This window comes from Hemicordylus capensis, chromosome 1 (genome assembly GCF_027244095.1).
Source record: "Hemicordylus capensis ecotype Gifberg chromosome 1, rHemCap1.1.pri, whole genome shotgun sequence".
NCBI lineage: Eukaryota > Metazoa > Chordata > Lepidosauria > Squamata > Cordylidae > Hemicordylus > Hemicordylus capensis.
This window is the reverse complement of record NC_069657.1, coordinates 158,106,218-158,126,076: the sequence shown is the minus strand read 5'-3', so window position 1 is coordinate 158,126,076 and position 19,859 is coordinate 158,106,218. Positions and strand designations below refer to the sequence as shown.

The 19,859-nt window shown below is 43.5% G+C and overlaps 1 protein-coding gene across 7 annotated transcripts in view; it reads right to left on the bottom strand.

Moving 5' to 3' along the window:
- The window catches only part of GLI2 (GLI family zinc finger 2), a 343,674-nt gene that overhangs the window by 95,897 nt on the left and 227,918 nt on the right, over positions 1-19,859 (bottom strand). For 6 of the 7 annotated variants that reach the window (XM_053281674.1, XM_053281685.1, XM_053281695.1 and 3 more), the window contains one exon: positions 17,681-17,786. In XM_053281674.1, coding sequence (XP_053137649.1) covers positions 17,681-17,786 — 106 coding nt within the window. Of the gene's footprint in view, positions 1-17,680; positions 17,787-17,998; positions 18,054-19,859 lie in introns of those variants that run through there. The other variant, XM_053281722.1, reaches the window with a different exon arrangement.

Sequence of the window (19,859 nt, the reverse complement as noted above, 5' to 3'; positions counted from 1 at the left end):
ACTGTGTGTATGAATGCCATATCTAATATGCTGGTGCAGGGGTATCACTATCCTATCCAGTCATTTCAAAACACATAGTAATTTGGCACTTCTAATATTTCTAATACAGATCTAAATGTAGGCAGATATATTTAGATACATCATAACAACCCTGGATGTATACATTAAGCTCCCAAAAGCCTTGATAATGCTTTGGCTGTCCATAGTGGACAGGCTGGTGCTGCAATTGTAATGTTCCAAAATTGCTCCAGATCAGGTCTAAAAAAAACCTGGAAGGATAATACCAAAAATAATGACAAATACATTGTTGGGATGCTCTGCTAAAAAAAAAAAAAAAATAGTGGAAAAGAAAAGGGCTACTGGAGGACTTGACAATTTTTCTTTCAGTCTAGAAGCCAGGATAATGGACACTTGACAAAATTACTGAACTTAGTGATGGATTGTGTGTGTGCCTGTGCGTGTGCCTGTGAGTGCGAGAGAGCGAGAGAGCACGAGAGAGAACATGCGCAAGTGTGCTTCTCTTTATCTCCATTACAAGTACAGTAACCTGGGATAAATATTTTATTAAATTACTATACCTCTGAATATCCTAGTCAGGAGGACTAGTGCCAATCCACTCATATGAAGAAGAGGGGGAAACAGATAATCTCATACTTTAACAACAAAAGTAATTTATGTAAATACATATCATACTCCAAAAGTGCCTTGCTTAAGCATGCCCCCCCCCTAAAAAGCTAAAAACCCTCTATATATGGGGAAAGTGGGAAGAAAGTCATCTTCTGTCCATAGGAAAATGTTCACATCTCTCTGTTTCATCTTCAACAAAAGAATTATTGCTTAAGTGGAAGTAAAAAAATTATCATATGTAAGAAATCCCCATGCAAGCCTCTTTTCCTTCCTGCCTCCCCACCACCACCTGCCCCAGGGTGGGCTCTGATGCCTGACACTGATACCACTGTTGCTGCTGTTCCAGCTTCACGCACCTCCTTTGACTCCTTTTCTGGGGGGAAACGAGGAAAAAGTGGTGCTGGGGGGACAGCGGCAGAGTGTTGGTTGCTCCTATTTGAGCATTAGCGGCATAAGCACCAATGGGTCATGGAGTGAGGGTAGGTGGAACAGCAGTAGTAGCAGAGCACACCCTGGGAGAGAGAAGCGAGAAGGAAAAAGGGGTGGCAGCCATTTCCCAACCGAGAAAGCAATATGCAGCCCAGAACTCCCTCCCCTTTGTGCAGCAGCAGCAAGCCCAGCTGTTCCCATGTCTGACTTCCTTGCTCCCTCTCGTCCAGCAAGCACACTCCCTCCCCTATTGGAGTAGCAATCAAACTGCAGCAATCAATATTTCCTGCCTGTTGCCCCCTCTAGCACAAAGCCCTCCGTGCCTGCACTAAGCAGTAGCCATCACTGTATTCCAGCTTCTTCTTGCAATACTGCTCCATGCAAAAATGGAAAGGGGCCCATTTGCCTACACAGTGAAGCTGGAGGAGGAGGAGGAGGAGGCTGCACCCAGGAAGACTTGGGAGAGGGGGGAAAGGAAGCCGGAAGGGTGGCGCAACAGTAGAGAGGAGGAGGACAGCAGCAATGGGCTGTGGCCCAGGAGGTAGCATTGTGCTACAAAGCAATTATTGAGCCAATCACTAAGGTCAATGGGGAAAACGTAGGCATGTGCTTAGATTTCCCACTGAAATTAATAGGACTAAAATGGCTTCCTTTATTCAATACAAGAAAAATTGTTATGAAGAGTGGGATATGATCCTGAGAACTTTCTGAATCAGTATGAAGACCTATCAACACTGAGGGCCACTTTTAATTTCTATTAACGTAGGTCATAAGGCATGTGTTGTAAGAGCCACGTCAGTATCAGCCTCCTAAGATTCACGTGTCAGGTTATCTTTTGAGATGTCCAGAAGCTGACCCACATCTACATATTCTAAAATGACACTGAGAAGGATTTAAAGGAAGGAAGAGTGGGGTTTGCCAGCCAATATGATAAAAACGAGCACGAGAAGCTGCTCTGAAATGTGTTCACCTTTGAAGGTGTAAGACAAAAATCTTTTCTATCAAAGGGATTTAAATAACATGACACAATCATTGCCATGCTGCATCAAGAAGATAATGGCATGTTTACATCAGTAGCTCATTTGTGACTTGCCACAGTATCGAATGATACTGCTCACCCAGTACCACATTTTACTTGGCACATTTTACATGCAGTCATATTGGCCATCCTAAACCATGAGGATTTTGCTTTTATATAAAACCATGAAGGGGAGTCACACACATCCCAGATACTTGGGAACGAAACTAGACATTGTTTCATGGTACATATTCATGTCATGTCTGGAGATGCGCATCTCTCTTTCACGCTGGTTTACACATGGTATCAGAATGAGGAGGGAATGAGGTATAGGGGTGTGCATGAACAGTTCATCCTGAACCAGTTCGCCTCAAACTGGGGTTGTTTCAGAGGTTCAATTGCAGACCGAACCAGGGGTGGTTCAGTTTGGCCCAGTTTGAGATGAATGGGGCTTCTGGGCGGGGGTGGCATGAGGGGGAAGAAGCCTGTAGTTTGGTAAAGAAGGGGGGGGGAGTGCATTTGACACACTGGGAGGGTGAGTGGCGGTGCCGGCAGCCATGCTGGCTGGGGTAAGTAGCTTTTTTACCCTCTTGCCACCACCAATGCCTAGGGAATGGCCCTTCACTTATAAAGGGGAATCCTCACTGAATTCCCCTTTGCAAGTATATCTCCCGAATCGGTTTGGCCCGGTTCAGTGGTTGATCTGGACTGGATACAGTTTGGGCAGACACTGGATCGGGCCGGGTCGGTTCAAATGCGGTTTGGCTTTGAAGAGAACTGGCCAAACTGGTTCCGTGCACACCCCTAATAAGGTAGTTGAATTCTGAAGTGATCTTTAGAGTACACGTGAAGGATACCACTTCTGAATGTTCCACTCCATAATGTGCTCACAATGCAGAAAAACCAGTAAAGCAGGGAGTAAATTGGTCTAGAACCTTAGAACCTGATGTGCATTTAACCCTCAGCTTCCCACTCAGCACTTCTCCAGTTATGATTGAGATGGTAGAGCCCAAGCTCAATTAAGTGTGAGGGGTGAAGGATAATACAGAGAATCCCCCAGATTAGTGAGAGGCAATCCCACCCTACTATTATTCTGACAGGGGTAAAGATGCACATCTAGTGAGCTACTTTTCAGATATATTTAACCAGAACCAAGGTCTATGCAGCAAAAGGAAGGGGGCGGTGGGGGGAAGAAATGATAAAAATGATTCCCGCATATATAAAATTTACAACAAATCTCTCACCACAGGGAAGGGTCTAACAACTTTGAGTCTAGCAACTCAATTGAGTCAGATCTGGGGAATGGGCCAATTCGCCGCGGCCAACTCACCGCAGGCAACTCCCCCCAGCAAGCCCGACCTGTCACTTTGGCTTTTGATCTGGAGGGGACAAGTGGGAGGGAGGCGAGAGGAAGCTAAATTTCCACCTACCACCCACCAAAGCATGTCTTTCACATTCTGCAGTGGAAGGAAGACTCTCCCTGCATTTCTACTTGTGGGGTTGTGCCTCATGAGAAGTGAAATGTCAGGTGTGAAGCTTGCACCAGAGCTTTAAAGCAGGCGAGCTGCCATTTTCCTCCTCATATTGCCTGACTATATCTATATCTATATCTATATCTATCTATATATATTCATATAATACCATATATTTATTATCACCCTTGCTAACTGGGCAAAGAGGCACCTTTTACCGTGGTGATTCTCTTTATTTAGCAGGGGGAGAGTAACTGGCCCTATCCACCCCCAGCACAGTACTTCCAGTGACTGTTGCTGGTGTGTGTCTTATGTTTGTTTGTTTTTTAGAATGTGAGCCCTTTGGGGACAGGGATCCATCTTATTTATTTATTATTTCTCTGTATAAACCGCCCTGAGCCATTTTTGGAAGAGCGGTATAGAAATTGAAATAATAATAATAATAATAATAATAATAATAATAATAATAATAATAAATAATATTTTAAAAGCAGACTACCTCAGGTGTATCCTGGGGGGCAGGGAGTTGCATTGTTCCCTGCGGCAAGTTGGCCATGGCGAGTTGCAATAGACCCATCAGATCTGTCCCTCACTCCAGTCTTCTCCTGAAGAGAGCTGTCGTCGTATTCCTGCTTGTCTTATTTTCCTACTTGTCTTTGTGCTCTAACAGGGGACTACACTCATAAAGCTACATGTATTTATTTATTTTTTAGATGGAATGGTTTTTATGCAGGACAGTACTCAAAATTGGCACCCTCACCTACACACATGAAGTGATTCCATCTACTCTAGCACCTCAGAAGTCTACCTCCTCCTTCTCTTGCATGTGCAGACCAGGTCTTAGAGAGTAAAACAGGACGGAAGCTGCTCTCAAATAAAGTGTCAAAAGTCTGCTTTGGGTGTTACTTTTCTGTACTCTTAATGTAAATGCACAGAGACTAGTACTGGTCAAATATAAGTCTTAGACAGAGTTTTGACTGTTCAGAATCATAGGTGAATGTTTTGAGTCATTTCTCTCCCTTATCTTCCTACCCAGTTTTTAAGATTAAAATGAGGAAAAGTAACATATGACAAATATTTATATACTGCTTTTCAACAGAAGTTGCCAAAGCAGTTTATATAGATATAAACAAACAAATAAAAATATGTGTAGATGGCTCCCTGTCCCCAAAGGACTCACAATCTAAAAAAGAAACATATGACAGACACCAGCATCAGCCACTGGAGGGATGCTGTGCTGGGGAGGGATAGGGCCCGTTGCTTTCCTCCTGCTAAATAAAGAGAATCACCACTTTAAAAGGTGACTCTTTGCTCAGTTATCCTCCAGTTATCTTCCAAAGCTGCCCTAAGGAACAACCCATACATTTTATTTTGTTATTTTCCAAACATTATCTCCTGCTAACTGGGCAAGGAGGCACCTTTTACCGTGGTGATTCAAATTGAGAAAGTTGTAGAAAATAAAGATGCAAAAATATTATGGGACTTCTGACTACAAACAGACAAACATCTGCCACACAATACACCAGATATAACTGTAGTCGAGAAGAAAGAAAAACAAGTTAAAATAATCAACATAGCAATACCAGGGGATAGCAGAATAGAAGAAAAAGAAATAGAAAAAATAACAAAATACAAAGATTTACAAATTGAAATTGAAAGGCTGTGGCAGAAGAAGACCAAAATAATCCCAGTGGTGCAATTCCAAACACCTTGAAGAGCACCTCAACACCCTAGGGGCCACAGAAACCACCATCAGCAAATTACAAAAAGCAACTTTACTGGGAACAGCCTATATTCTACGACATCTATAATAATAACAACAATATTGATAATAAAATTCCAGGTCCTTGGGAAGGGCTCGATGTCTGTATAAAACAAACCAGTCAATAACACCTGTCTGACTGTGTAAACAAGAAATAATAATTAGAGTTTGCTCACACTTGTGTTTTTTTCTGTAAGCAGTGGGTCCTGGCACTGCACCTCATCTAAACACAAACACTGTTGCTCAGACTTAATTAATGCTTAAAACCTGTTGCCACAGATGCCTTATTAATGACCCTCACTACTACTAATGAATCAATTCATTACTTGATTAACTAATTTGGTTCTCTGACTAGAGGACATATATGGAGATGTGTGGTATCATATTTTATCTTTATTAACATATTCCATTATCCACATCATATCTGTAGTATATTGCATGTTTCTGCTTCCATTATGCGCTAGAGAGGTGCAGCTCGAAGGAGCACTCCAGCTCTTCTGCTTTGTTGTTCTCACTACACAGGCTGTATGATGAAGACTATGGCCTGGTTCACATGATCATTCAAATCTAGGTTTGATATTGGATATTTACATTAGCATGATTGTGTGAACTCATGCCAAGGTGGGAATCTTGGGCTATAAACCACCTTGGTGTAGGTTCACACTATCATGCTAATGCTGGTAACCCACATTAAACCTTGATTTGAACGATTGTGTGAACCAGGCCAATATCTAGTAAAGCCAGACAGAAGGTATTGATCCACAAAGTGTCTGTCTGGTTATGAAGATGTGATCTCCCTGCCCCCCATTTTTTCAAGGCAAGGACAAACTAAAAGGACTTTACTATTATAGTTCTCAATTTTTAGCTTTTTAAATAACTTTTAATTTGTAACTTAATTCTGATTGTAATTTTAGCCTGGGCTTTTAACTTGTTTTCTTAATTTGGTAAATTTTGTGAGTTTTATTTTACATTGTATCTATTTGATGGTTGTGAGCCGCCCTGAGCAGTAGTGCACTGGATTGGTGGGGTATAAATATTTTAAGTAAAATAAAAATTAGAAGACAAACCTGTTTCTGTTTCATACAGGGAGGCATGCCTACCCAGCATTGGTGAACTTGGTTGGGGGAGGACAATGACAAAATCTGGGGAGCCATCCCCCCACCCAGAGGACTTCTACCAGCCATGCACCCCTATGCGTTTGTAATTCTGTCTGAATTACAATAGTGCTGAGATTGCATCTTAAAATGTGCCAGGACATCAGCCTAAAAACAATGCTACCTTTCTTTGTGACATTTTAGAGTGTCTGACAACTTTTAACCACAGGAAAAAAACCTGCTTTGAAGAAGTCTCTTGTTAAAGCAAGATCTAGCACGGTGCTTATATATGTTAGCCCTTAGGGCTCCTGGATTGTCAGCAGCACCCGCCCCCCCCCACACTTTCTTTCTTTTAAGCTGAGTTAGGATTTTTTTCCCTTTAAAGGTTTTTTGGGGAAACAAACTAAAAGTGGGCAAGGAGAGCTATTAATACTACCTCAATGAATCTGGAATTTTTCCCCCCACTCTACTGCTAGGGATTGAATCCAATGTACTTCAGAAGGGATTTTAGATGGATAATCCCACCGATTTAAATTGACACTATCACTTTGATTTTAAGGCTGTACGACTGAGAAAGAAAACTTTGGGTCATTTTGCGGGAGTTCCATTGCCTATAGGCGTGAATACGGAAACCACAACTTATGAAACCTTGAGTCAATGGGAATTGAGGGGTTAGATTCCTTGAGCTTAAAACCGTTTTTTTTAAAAAGCAGAAAAATGGGAATAAAGCATAGTACCTTGCTCTCCAGGTCTCCAGCTGTCTAGAAAGTTCTCCCAAACCTGCAAATCCTCCCAATTTTTGATAATTTTTCTGAAAATACTTGGGGGGGGGCAGTTAAAAGAAGACCCACAAAACGGTTCCATACTGCAAAATGGGGGCTGGAAATGACATTGGAAGTAATTTCTGGCTACACGGGAATTTTTTTTAAAAAGGAAAACTTACTGCCCAGTCCGGTGGCCTCTGGGGGTGCTGCCATGGAAAGGGTCTCCAACGGTTCCCACTAAACCCGTTGGTCTCCCCCCTGTCTTTTTAGGGTCAGTTTAGTCCAGTTGTGGGCCTTTTCAGCCCTCTCCTTGCTTGCAGTTGCCATTTTGAAGGCTGCCACGTGTGAGCACTGGCCATTCACGTGCCCAGGTCATGACCAGTGTTCCTTCTAAGGTGTGCACATGCTCACACGTTTTTTGATATCTGCTCAGTTAATTTTAGATCCCTCTCAGGTTGAATCAGGAAGGCCCCATTCAGAATACATGTGTGCACACGCTGCCTTGATACTGCCGCCCAGAACAAAATTCATTCTGCACATAGATGAAAAAAGTTAGAGAGAACACCAGTCGTGACCCTAAAAAGACCGGGGGGGGGATGCGGGAACTGTTGGATATCCCCCCTCAGCCACACACCCCGGAGGATGCTGGACCAGGAATTAATTTTTCTTTTTAAAAAATGTTTAGGAACATACACACACACACACCCCCGCCATTTGAGCAAGCCCTGAACTGGTTCAGCTTCGAGGTGACCTGTTTGGTTTGAGTCTGGTTCGAATTGAACTGAACGAGGCTTCCCGCTTCCTTGCACACCCATCCATTATTCCAGCAAAAGGGACTTGCTACAGAATGGGAAAAACAGGCCCAGTGGTGTTGTGAAACAGGTCCCGTTGTGCAGTGACTTAAAGCAGTGTCTGCGCAGTTGTGCAGTGCTTCTTCCATTGATTTCACTGGAAGGAGAGCAGTACAACTGTATACAGGCTGATTTAAGTCATTGTGCAACCTGACCTGTTGTGCAACACCATGACATGCCTTTCCTATTCTGCGGCAGCCAGCAGGTCTCCCCATGGTGCTGGGGCTTGACAGGGCTCCATTTCCCTTAAATGAGTCCCATCAGTGCTGGGCAAAACTCACCACTGCATGGTAGGAAAGGTCACTTCCATGCATACTGGGGGCGTGGGGCTGTGCAGAGTAGTCAGCATCGACCAAAGCTTCACGCAGGCATAATAAACAATTACTCAAGGAGCCACACCAAAGGAGGCTTCCAGGCCTTGCAGCGAACCCTGGTCTATTTATGCTGCAAGTAAAATTTAACTTTACAGCTTTGACAGTAATTTGAAACATTACAAATCTGTATTCTCTCTTTCTGTCTCTCACCCCTCCACCCCAATTGTTATACAAATCTGCTATGCAAATCTGTTTGCTTGCCACCCAATTGCCTTGTTAAATACAGGTTATGAAATTAGTCCTGTGTGGATTGGGCAGATTTAGGGTCATTTTATTGACACATGAAAGCCCAGAAAGCAACTGCCTGCACTACATCCCATGCTACCCTCTCTTGTTGGAGCCCTGCTGGTTCCCCCCCCCCCAACAGCTGTGATGAACTAACCCATGCTCTCATTAGGTTATATGCAAACAATGATGAAAGGGAATGCAGAGTCGTGTCACGTTGGAACAGTCAGGAAACAAACCTTTGACACAAAGCAGCAGGCAGATAATAAGACTCTGTGGCTGACAACAAATGAGACTACACTTAATTTGCTGTGCAGTGTTCATGTAATTAGATACATTTGGTACAGGCAAGAAAGTAGACAGCTAGAATATGGTTGTGATGAATTGGGGGACCCTCTGTCAGGCTCTGATCATATTAATCATAAAGCCAAAGCTCAGTGACTCAATTTTTCTCCAGAAGATAGACTCTTTCCCCCCTCTTTCAGTGGCAAAAAATGGGCTACAATTTTAGAACAGATTGCTTTTTAATTTTTTAAAACTGATTTATTGTGGTAACAACAGCATAGTCATGAGAACTATTCAAAATTATTTAGAAGGATATTGGATGATTATTCCACAACCATTCAGATGTGGTTGCATGTTATTGATTTATTATGTATAATACAACCAGACTCCACAATTATCTTACTGTTGTGAATTTAGCCAGAGATCTTTAATAAGCTGTCAATTTATCAAGATCCACATTTTCTGTAACCATTCTAATTTTGATGGAACCGTTCAAGCTTTTTGATATCTGGCAAACTCAGCCTTGCAGCAGCTATAGATATATGTAAAACCAATTCTTAGTATCTTTCAGATACTGGATATGTCACAAAATCCAACAAGCATATCAGTTGGTCAAGTGGCAATTGATTTCCTCCAATGTAACCTTAACAAATCTGATGTAGCCTTTGGAAACACTATTCTGTTGTCCCACATGACACCAGGCAATTAAAGTCTCTTCTGCAGTGTCAAGAAAGTCTCTGGGATACAGAGCAGTGGTGGCCAACCTTTTTGGCAAGGGTACAGCCACCTAATGGTGCAGCTGGAAAATGACTTGACTAGAAAGCCAGAGATTGCTGGTTCGAATCCCTGCTGGTATGTTTCCCAGACTATGGAAAACACCTATATTGGGCATGTGTAGTGGTTAGAGTGCTGGACTAGGACCGGGGAGACCTGAGTTCAAATCCCCATTCAGCCATGATACTAGCTGGGTGACTCTGGGCCAGTCACTTCTCTCTCAGCCTAACCTACTTCACAGGGTTGTTGTGAAAGAGAAACTCAAGTATGTAGTGCACTGCTCTGGGCTCCTTGGAGGAAGAGCGGGATATAAATGTAAAATAAAATAAAATAAAATAAAATAAAAAAAAAATAAAAAAAATAATAATAATGGCAATGATAAACCCCTCCTGTATTCTGCCAAAGACAACCACAGGGTTCTGTGGTTGCCAGGAGTCACTGACTTGACGACACACTTTACCTTACAACCATTCCAATATAAAGTGAACCCATTGAGTGAGAGGGCTTGAGGCGGGTGGCAGGGAAGGCAGCAGATGCTTGCCTTCCCTGCAGATGATCCATCTGGAGTTTCTGGGTGCGGGAATCATGCGCCCAGAGGTCTGCTGCTGCCACAGACAGTGAAGAAGATGTGGGCATCGGGATGTGTTGTCCCAGCCCCTGGAAATCTGACACTCCCAGAAATGCACTGCTACACCGTCAATTAAATGGGGTTAAGGTAGTGCTCACTCCCTTAACCTCGTTCGACAGCCTGGCTTCTTAGTTAGATTTGCTGCCAAGGCTGCCCTAGCCCAGTCGTGGCTGCTCATGAGAACAGCCTCACCAGGGGCATAGCTAGTGGAGAGGGGCCCTATGTTCACCCCTCTCTCCAGCGGCCTGGGTTCTTTGAACCCATCTGCTCAATTATAGCTATACCCCTGAGCCTCACTACGAGATAGTGCTCCTCTACTATACACTTACACTGGGTATATATAGCCCTCCCCTCTCTTCCCATGCCTGCTGGGGAGGTTTTGCCTGTTGAGCCAAGGAACAAGCAGTCTTAACTTAACCGAAGAATGCAATAATGGAGGGCAGGATACCTCCAACGCAGTATGATGTTGGCAGCACTGCAAAATCAGGCAGGATCAAAGACATTTTTCTGGCTATGCCATCGCCAGGCTCACAGATACTACAAACACCCTGCTACCACCTGTGGCACCCATGCCATTGGTTGGCCACCAATGGGTTACAATGCTGAAGTGTCATAGAGGGTTAGGAATATACTGTCTTAACCATTGTTAAGTGTGTAATGCATGGGTCAGACTGCCTTAATTTCCTTAGGGCCAGACAACATGTAGCTCCTGTTTGTGGATATTTCCAGAGTCTCTAGCTAACTATCCCAAGCTTCTATTTTCCTACTAGGAGAATCCTGAGCATGCTTTGCCCCGTGCTCTGAACTAGGGATAGGATAGCACCTCTGGGAAGTGCTCCACTTTAAGTTACCTTGTTGGGATAACTCATAAGTACAAGCTTTCAGTGGAAGAACTATTCTCCTGATCAATTATGCTACCTTCTTACATCTACTCAGCCTAGCTCCAAGCCAATGTTTCCTATAACTATACAGACAAGTCTGTGTTGAGTTGTTTTCAGTCTGCAATTAGTGAAAGAAATGCTCCCTGACTTCCACACTGCACCTTCTGCCAAGGAGGTGGAGAGGGACTTTGATTTCTCTTAGCAAGCACTGCTTCTTGCAAAGTAAACTATAAATGTTTATGCCAAGCAGGGAAGTATTAAATTAGAAACAATGTTTTGCTCTTCATTTTCTTTGACTGCAACTTTATGGGGTGTGTGTGTGTGCATGTGTGTGTGTGTGTAATAATAAACCTAACCTCCTGGGTTAAATAAACCTCTATGTATTCGTCTGGGAGTAGTAGTGAATCCTGTTATACTCTGACTGACTGTTTTAAACATGTGCAGGAGGAAGATGGGTACACACGTCTCCACCAGCCACCCAGCACACTGTTGCCTAGTTGCATGTGTGTCTGAACTGTCCCTCCATGTGCAGTTTTAATAGTGCATTAAAATAATATTAAAACAGTGTGTAAGGGGCAGTTAATCGTGCACAATTAGGTGCAGGAGCGGAGGAGGGCCAGCAGCAACCCGGGTTCTGCCGCAGCCCCCTATCCCTGCCCCCAGTGTCAGAAACAGAGATTGTTTAGCTATGCCCCTGCATCTGACATCTGATGTGGGGGCATGGTTTAGCTCCCAAACGGGGCTGCATTACCCCATTTGGGAATGAGATTGGCCAGCACTGTGTTTGCAGAGTAGCCGGAGCGGCTCTCCCTGCCCTTAAAAGTCAGGGAGAGTTGCTCCAGCCGCACGGCAAAGGCAGCGCTGGCCAGCGCTGGCCAATTTTTAGCTGTGTGGCCCCATTTATGAGCTAAATCACGCCCCCCACATCTGACGTCAGAAGTGGGGGGCGTGTCGGGGGCACCAGGCGTGGCCCCTGAGGGGTGGCGGCCCGGGTCCTTTGAACCCGTCCACTCAATGGTGGCTCCGCCCCTGATCAGGTGGTAGGATGGTGTGCTGGGTGGAGGGAGATATGCATGCCCACACTCTTCCCCCTGCATTTTAACTGGTCAGAGTATCATTCAAACCAGCCTTTTGTCTTTTCAGACAAGTGTATTACTAAGAAAAATCATGCAGATCTCTAAATGGAAGCAATGATGTATACTTACTCAGAATATCTACTGCTCAATAATCCACTAGTTGGCAGAAGAACTATTGGTTTATAGTGTGTATTTTAGAGTGATTTAATCCCAATGGTAAAGCTGGAATAACTAGATCTGTTTAACAATGACTGCTCCCCCAAGAGATTCTGGGGAAGGAGAACAGTAAAATATATTTCTAGAGGATCTTTGTGGAATCATATGAGGGCCCTGTGCATGAAAATCATAGCTTTAAATCACATTGATCTAAGTCTCCACCTTTACTGCCAGGTGCAGAAGAGGGTTTGAGGGAATGTCTAAGCAATAGGGGAAACATAAGAGACTTCAGCAGGAAGTCTATATAGTCAAGCTGTTGCATACATTTTTTTTCTTATTTGTAGTAAGGACAACCCCAAATTTTCACTCAAGCCACAAACGACCATGCTCAAACTATCATACTTTGGTCACGTTATGTGAAAACCCAGCTCCCTTAAGAAGTCCATAATAGGCTTCAGCCCGAAAGGCAGGGGAAATGCGGCAGGAGGGGTGAGTACACCCTCCTCCACCCTTAAAGTACCACCCCCGCCAGCGCCAAATAACATTCGGGCACATCCCTATTCCATAATGCTGGGGAAAGTTGAAGGAAAGAGAAGAAGAGGACGATCAGCAGCAAGGTGGATGGACCCGATTACAACAGCAATGAATACACACTGAGAGACCTTAAAGGCCAAACTGAAGATAGATAATCCTGGAGAGAATCTACCTATGTGGTTACTAAGGGTCGACACCAACTTGACGGCACTTAATCAACCAACCAACCAACCAATCAGTAAGGACTGGTATACACACACACACACACACACACACACACACACACACACACACACCTGCCAAGAGATAAAAGAAGAGGATATTTTTTGGGGGGCTGTTCACATGATCAACCCTAAGCAGGCTTGGGCAGCCCTACCAGGGTAGGGCTCCTTGTGTGAAGACCGGGATCATGGCCAAGCCCAGAGCTACCTTGCTGGGTAGCCCAGGAATTTCCCCATGTCTTTCACCTGGGTAAAAGGGCATGAATGCACACAGCCCAAGCAGACACAGAGCTGGGCCACTAGAGCATCCGGCCTGAGGAGAAATCCCTCAATGTTTTTAGGGATCTCTGAAGACCGGGCTGCCTTTTCCCATCCTCCAGAAATCTGCATTGCGTAGAGCAGCATGGGTCATGTGGGCTTGCTTGCCTCAAGCCACACACAAGGATTCAGATCATCGATGGGGGGAACACGTGTGCCCTCCATGATGGGATGCACTGGTCATGTGAATGACGTTTTGGTCTTTTGGAACTAAATATACACATTATCTTCATCTTCGGAATGATCCAGAGAATGAGCCATGGCAAACTTACAGAAGTTCTCCAACAACAGGGGTTTAACCTAAACCTGTGATTCCTTCCTAGTAGCATGTAGTTTACTGCTCTTCTTGAATGCAGAGTTCTAGATGCTTCTCATTATTTACTGAAACTTCATTTGCATGGAATGAATCAACCCACAAAACAGTGTATAATTATATTTTCATTTCAAATTAAAAACATAGAGCATTTTCTGCTGCCGTATCACATTCACTGTTATGAAACTCTTAAGTTTTAGGAGCTAAAAATATATTTAGGTATATATACCCTATAATTGTTCTAGGTTTCATTATTAAATCCCCTTCTTGGGGCATTTCACTGCAGTAATCAACATGCCAGCCATGCAATGATTTAAACAAGAGATACTCTGGGCAGCCAGGGAGGCACATTTTGTCCCAGGCATGGTGCCTGGTATTTTTGGCAACAATGAAGCAGTTAATACCCTTTTTCAAAGACCTCCACAGCTCCCCATTGCATGAAATCGCCCAGCTGTCAGACCTTCCGACATGCCTTCATCCTCACAGCAGTTCCTCTACTTCTCAAGAAGGGATATCCGGAAACAGTGCATTCCAGGAGTGGAGTTGGGGGGGGGGGGGGAGGCACTCAGCTGTGCAACCCTTCATTACATTATGAGTCAACATATTTTTCTCCTCACTGATTGCAGCAGGATTTGGAAGAGCCAAAGCAGCCCACTGATACTACTCTGGAGACATTTTCTTCTTCTCCAAAGTCTGATCTTCATCCAATAAGTCAGTCTCTTGTGCCAACTTCACTGAGTGCTGAGGAAGTCTCAAAAATATGAAGCTATCAGGAAATGTAGGTGGGTCTATGAGACAGAGAAGAGGGCCCTGTACAAATACTGATAGGAGATAGTTCAGCTCTGGATGTGACAAAGTCAAAGGAACAAACAAGGCTGTTCGTATGCTGAGATTCTGTAGGAGGGCAGGGGGGAAATGCAGAGTGTGACACTGGGCATGGGATTCAGTTTCCCAAGCATTTCTGGGATAAACTAAATGTGATGTGGGAATTCTGTGATGAGAACACTCAGTGTGTGTGTGTGTGTGTGTGTGTGTGTGTGTGTGTGTTTTAAATTTTTAAAACAAAAAGTAGCCATGGTGGGATGCAATTTGGGTTGGAGCCATAGTGGAGAGGGAAGGGGATTAACCTTTTGTCTCTGCGTCAATTCCCCACTTTAAACCACCCAACTGCTATGAGCTGCAGAGGGGGGAAATGAGCTGCAGAGGGGGAAATCTCTGGGCCCAATTTGTGTCTGTAAGTTTCCCCCTCTACAGCTAATAACAACATGGGGGGGTGATCTGGACTGGGGCTGTAGCACAGGGGGAAAGTGTTAGACCCTCCCTCCACATCAGCCCTACTCCAACTGTGGGGAAGGGAGGCACTGCTACTTTCTGAACTCTAGTCAAAACTCTCACATCACATCTAGTTTGGCCTCCCCCCCCCTTTAAAAGTCAATTTTTAGCCCCATGGACTGCAAAGGCATGCTTGAGAGCAATGCCTCTTCAAATTCAGGAGCTAGAGAGGGAGCTGAATCAGATTTCCAGTGGCTGAGGGGCAGGGCTTAGGTGCCCAGTAAGATCTTCTTGCCCCTCCCCATACTAGCAAAAACAGAATAAATTATGCAGAATAAGACAGTCAGCGATATAACAAATTGTGCAAACTAAGATTGATGATGTGCATTTGCTCAAGCTGGATCATTTATACAGGTCACAAGACTCATCTGTTCATGGCACAGAGTTTGGACTACCTGGGTGCAGAATGTCAGTGTTTTTAGTATGGAATTCACACAGCTCTAGTAATGAGGGTGGAGCAAAAATGGCAGTGATGTGACGTGGGATTACTGTCTATTCCTTCAGTCCCCTGTAATCTGGTCTCTCATGTCCAAATTCCAGTCCTAATCTCCCTAGTTCAAATCCAGCTCTGTTTACTACAACATACTCATTGACACAGCCTTGCGTATTTTGAATAATATATTCTGCTTCTGTGGGTCTGCAGAGAGAGCAAAGATATATGCAAGGCTCAATGTGTGGCAGCTGTGGAAAAAAAGTGACTTCAGCTGTAAAAAAGGCCAATTCTGTACTTTGAATCATTAGGAAGGGGTTTGAAAATAAAACTGCTAATATTATAATGACCTTATACAAATCTATGGTGCAGCCACATTTGGAGTACAGTACTGTGTACAGTTCTGGACACAATACCTCAGAAAGGACATTATAGAACCGGAGAAGTGCAGAAGAGGACAATAAAGTTGATCTGGGGCCTAAAGCACCTTCCTTACAAGGCAAGACTACAACACCTGGGATTTTGTAGTTTAGAAAAAAGACAACTGAAGGGAGACAGGATAGAGATCTATAAGATCATGCATGGTGTGGAGAAAGCTGATAGAAAGAAATTGCTCTCCCTCTTGCATTAACTGGAACCACTGATTGCCAAGAAATTTAGGATGGACAGAAGGAAGCACTTTTTACACAATTCAAAAGGCATAATTAAGGCCTGGGCCCCTGGTGGCGCAGTGGTAAAACTGTCACCCTGTAACCAGAAGGTTACAAGTTCGATCCTGACCAGGGGCTCAAGGTTGACTCAGCCTTCCATCCTTCCGAAGTCGGTAAAATGAGTACCCAGAATGTTGGGGGCAATATGCTAAAATCATTGTAAACCGCTTAGAGAGCTCCGGCTATAGAGCGGTATATAAATGTAAGTGCTATTGCTATTGCTATAATTAACCTATGGAATTCTCTGCCACAAGATGTGATGACAGCCAACAGCCTGGGTGGTTTTAAAAAGGGTTTAGATAAATTCATGGAGGACAGATCTATCAATGGCTGCTAGTCTGAGGGCTATAAGTCACCTCCAGCCTCAGAGGCAAGATGCCTCTCAATGCCAGTTGCAGAGGAGCAACAGCAAAAGATAGGACATGCCTTCAGCTCTTGCCTGTGGGTTTCCCAGAGGCATCTGGTGGGCCACTGTGTGAAACAGGATGCTGGACTGGATGGGCTTTGGGCTCATGCAGCAGAGCTGTTCTTTTGTAGGCACTGGAAGTCTGCCTCTATGACTGCTGAAAATCTAGTCAGCTGAGATGTCTCCAGGCACAAATTTTCAAATCTCTGCATCACTACAAACTAAAAACTTGATTTTAAAATAAAGAAAGCTATTTTTTTTAAATGTTAAGTTCTGGGCCCAGTGTTGATTTAAAAAAAAAATTATTATCAATTCAATTTCTATACAACCCTTCCAAAAATGGCTCAGGGCGGTTTACACAGAGAAACAACAAACAAATAAGACGGAACCCTGTCCTCAAAGGGCTCACATTCTAAAAAGAAACACAGACACCAGCAACAGTCACTGGAGGTACTGTGCTAGGGGTGGATAGGGCCAGTTACTCTCCCCCTGCTAAATAAAGAGAATCATCATGTTAAAAGGTGCCTCTTTGCCAAGTTAGCAGGGGTTAAGGGATGTTTATTTAATATCCTATTTTATCTTGTTTTGTATTATCTTTGGCTGTAGCTGCATTGGTTTACTTTGGCAAGAAAGGCAGACTATACATGTTTTAAAACAAAATAAATGATAAAGTGACCCCATAACCTTGATCTATACAGAACTCTGGTTATCAGCAATGGAGCTATTCACGCAACTTAAAGACAACCTACATACAAAATATATTCCACTGGGATTTCTATGATTAGGAAATTTCTATACTTCAATTACATTTAGGTTGGGAAACTTATATAGAGAAAAGATTAGTGGGCTTTGGTGATGCTAGGAATAGAATTAGCTGATTACCCTTATAGAAAGCCCTTGCTGTATAAGGTGAAGCACATTTTCTTCCATCCCTGTCATGTAAGTAAAACACAGGAGAAAGACCATGGCAATACCACCAGAGCAAAGTTGCAAAACTTACCCATGAATAGCATGAATGGCGTGAGGTTCATAATGGTATCTTCCTTCCTGGTGACGCATGTCAATTGGCAAAGGAGCGTGGAAGGCTGGAAAAATATGCTGCGGAACTGTGGAAGGGGGGAAGAAGAAAAAGAACTTCAAAAAAAACCCTTCTTGGTTTTTTAATTTAAATTAAAAAAAACATTTCAAAGGCAACTAAAGCTCCATGAATTTCAGAGCAAGTATGGAGCCAGACAAGGGGGTCTTCATGATATCAGTGCTATCGTACACCAGAGAAGTGGCATGAATAAATAATCAAAGTCATTTGGAGAAATCCTACATCTTCCACATAAAAGATCTCCAACAGGGTTTTTGACAAAGACAAGCAACGAAGCGCTCTTTGAACTCAGGGAGATTATAGGAAGCACCAAGGAATGCTAGGCTCAGAACGCAAATCAGACTCGACAGAGCTTGGCAAAACCCAGGCCAGCATCATTTCCACTGCCAGGAATGGCAGCAGAAGCACCTTTCCCTAAGGTGTGTGTGCACGCACACAAGCACACACAGCATGAAACTTGGAAATATTTATCTAAGGGTGGAAAAGCAAGAACAGAACAAATGTGAACTCTGTATATAGTAATGACTGGCTGGGAAGGATCATTCACTGTGGTTCTGAAAACGGAGACCAATTTGACCTCACTTGTCATCATTTGTGACTCCATTTTTATTCATTTGAGACTCTTGTTTCATCTTTCATAAAGTGATCTCAGAGTGCACAGAACACCTACATGGACTAATAAAAATTATGTCCCCTGCTAATTAAGCAAAGAGGCACCTTTTTAAAGTGGTGATTCTCTTTACTGAGCAGGGGGAGAGCGAATGGGCCTATCCAGCCCCAACACAGCATCCCTCCAGTGACTGTTGCTCGTGTCTATCTTATGTTTCTTTTTTAATTGTGAACTCTGTGAGGACAAGAACCCATCTTTATTTATTTTTATTTTTCTATGTAAACCACTTTGGAAACTTTTGTTGAAAAGTGGCATATAAATATTTGTCATCCTAGTAGTTAAAAAATGTCAGGTTTTAATATTTATCACCAATCTCAAAAGTTAACAGTGTGAATACCTTGAGAGTTGTCAAACAAAGGGAAAATTCACTAGGTTATCCTCTCCCACAGCACAAACATGATCACTGATTAACAGTGTAAATGAACAATCACTCATACAGCTGCTGCATAATAACAGCACCTGGTAGATTGCCTAATCAGAGTGATAAAGAGATTTGGGAGATGCAAAGCAGGTATTAGACCTCCTTAGGTTCATGAGGGAACATGTAAGTTTTTGAAGTTCATCAGATAAAATTAAAAGCAAAAACTCAGGTGTATATATAGTGGCAGCTCAATGCCTCTGTGCGCCTGAGGCAAGGTACCAAATCCCGCCCACCCTTGTGTGCCCTCTTCTCCCCTTTCTTTTAAAAGCAGTGAAAGTGAATGTTGCTACCTCACTCTAGTGCCTCATTCATCTGCTGCCTAAGGATACCTATTTTGTACTAGTTGCACTGGTTGCCAATTTGTTTCTGGGCTCAATAGAAAGTGCTGGCAATTACCCTTAAAGCCCTATATGGCCTAGGTGGCTGAACTACAACTACTAGGTGGCTGAACTACAACTCCCACCATCCCTAGCTACAATAAATTCTAACTGGGAATGATGGGAGTTGTAGTTCAGCAACATCTGGAGTATCACAGGTTGGGAACCCCTGGCCTAGGATGAAGTTATGACAAGGACCACCTGTGCGCACATGTACCTACCCAGACCTGCATATCAGGCCTGCTCTCTGTCTGCCTCTGACTCAGGTTCAGGCAATAGGTCCTAGGGTCAGGGTCTGATGGGAGTGCCACAGCTGTGGAGTTCCTATTATTAATTATTATTATTGGCTTACATGCCCTGCAGCATAATGTGGGTGGTACCCAGATTCAGCATATGCACCAGGAATGCTGCCTCTTGCATGATCACACATCATGTACAACTTTCAATGGGAAGAATGGAAGTTGTGTGCGATGTGTGCACCACCCATGTTATGTTGTGAGACAGGTAAGCCATTATTTTTATATTATGAAAAATTATTTGGAATGAATAAATAAATAAATTAGATAAATATAAATAATAATAAATGGCATCTCTCTCCTTCCTGGGGGCACATGT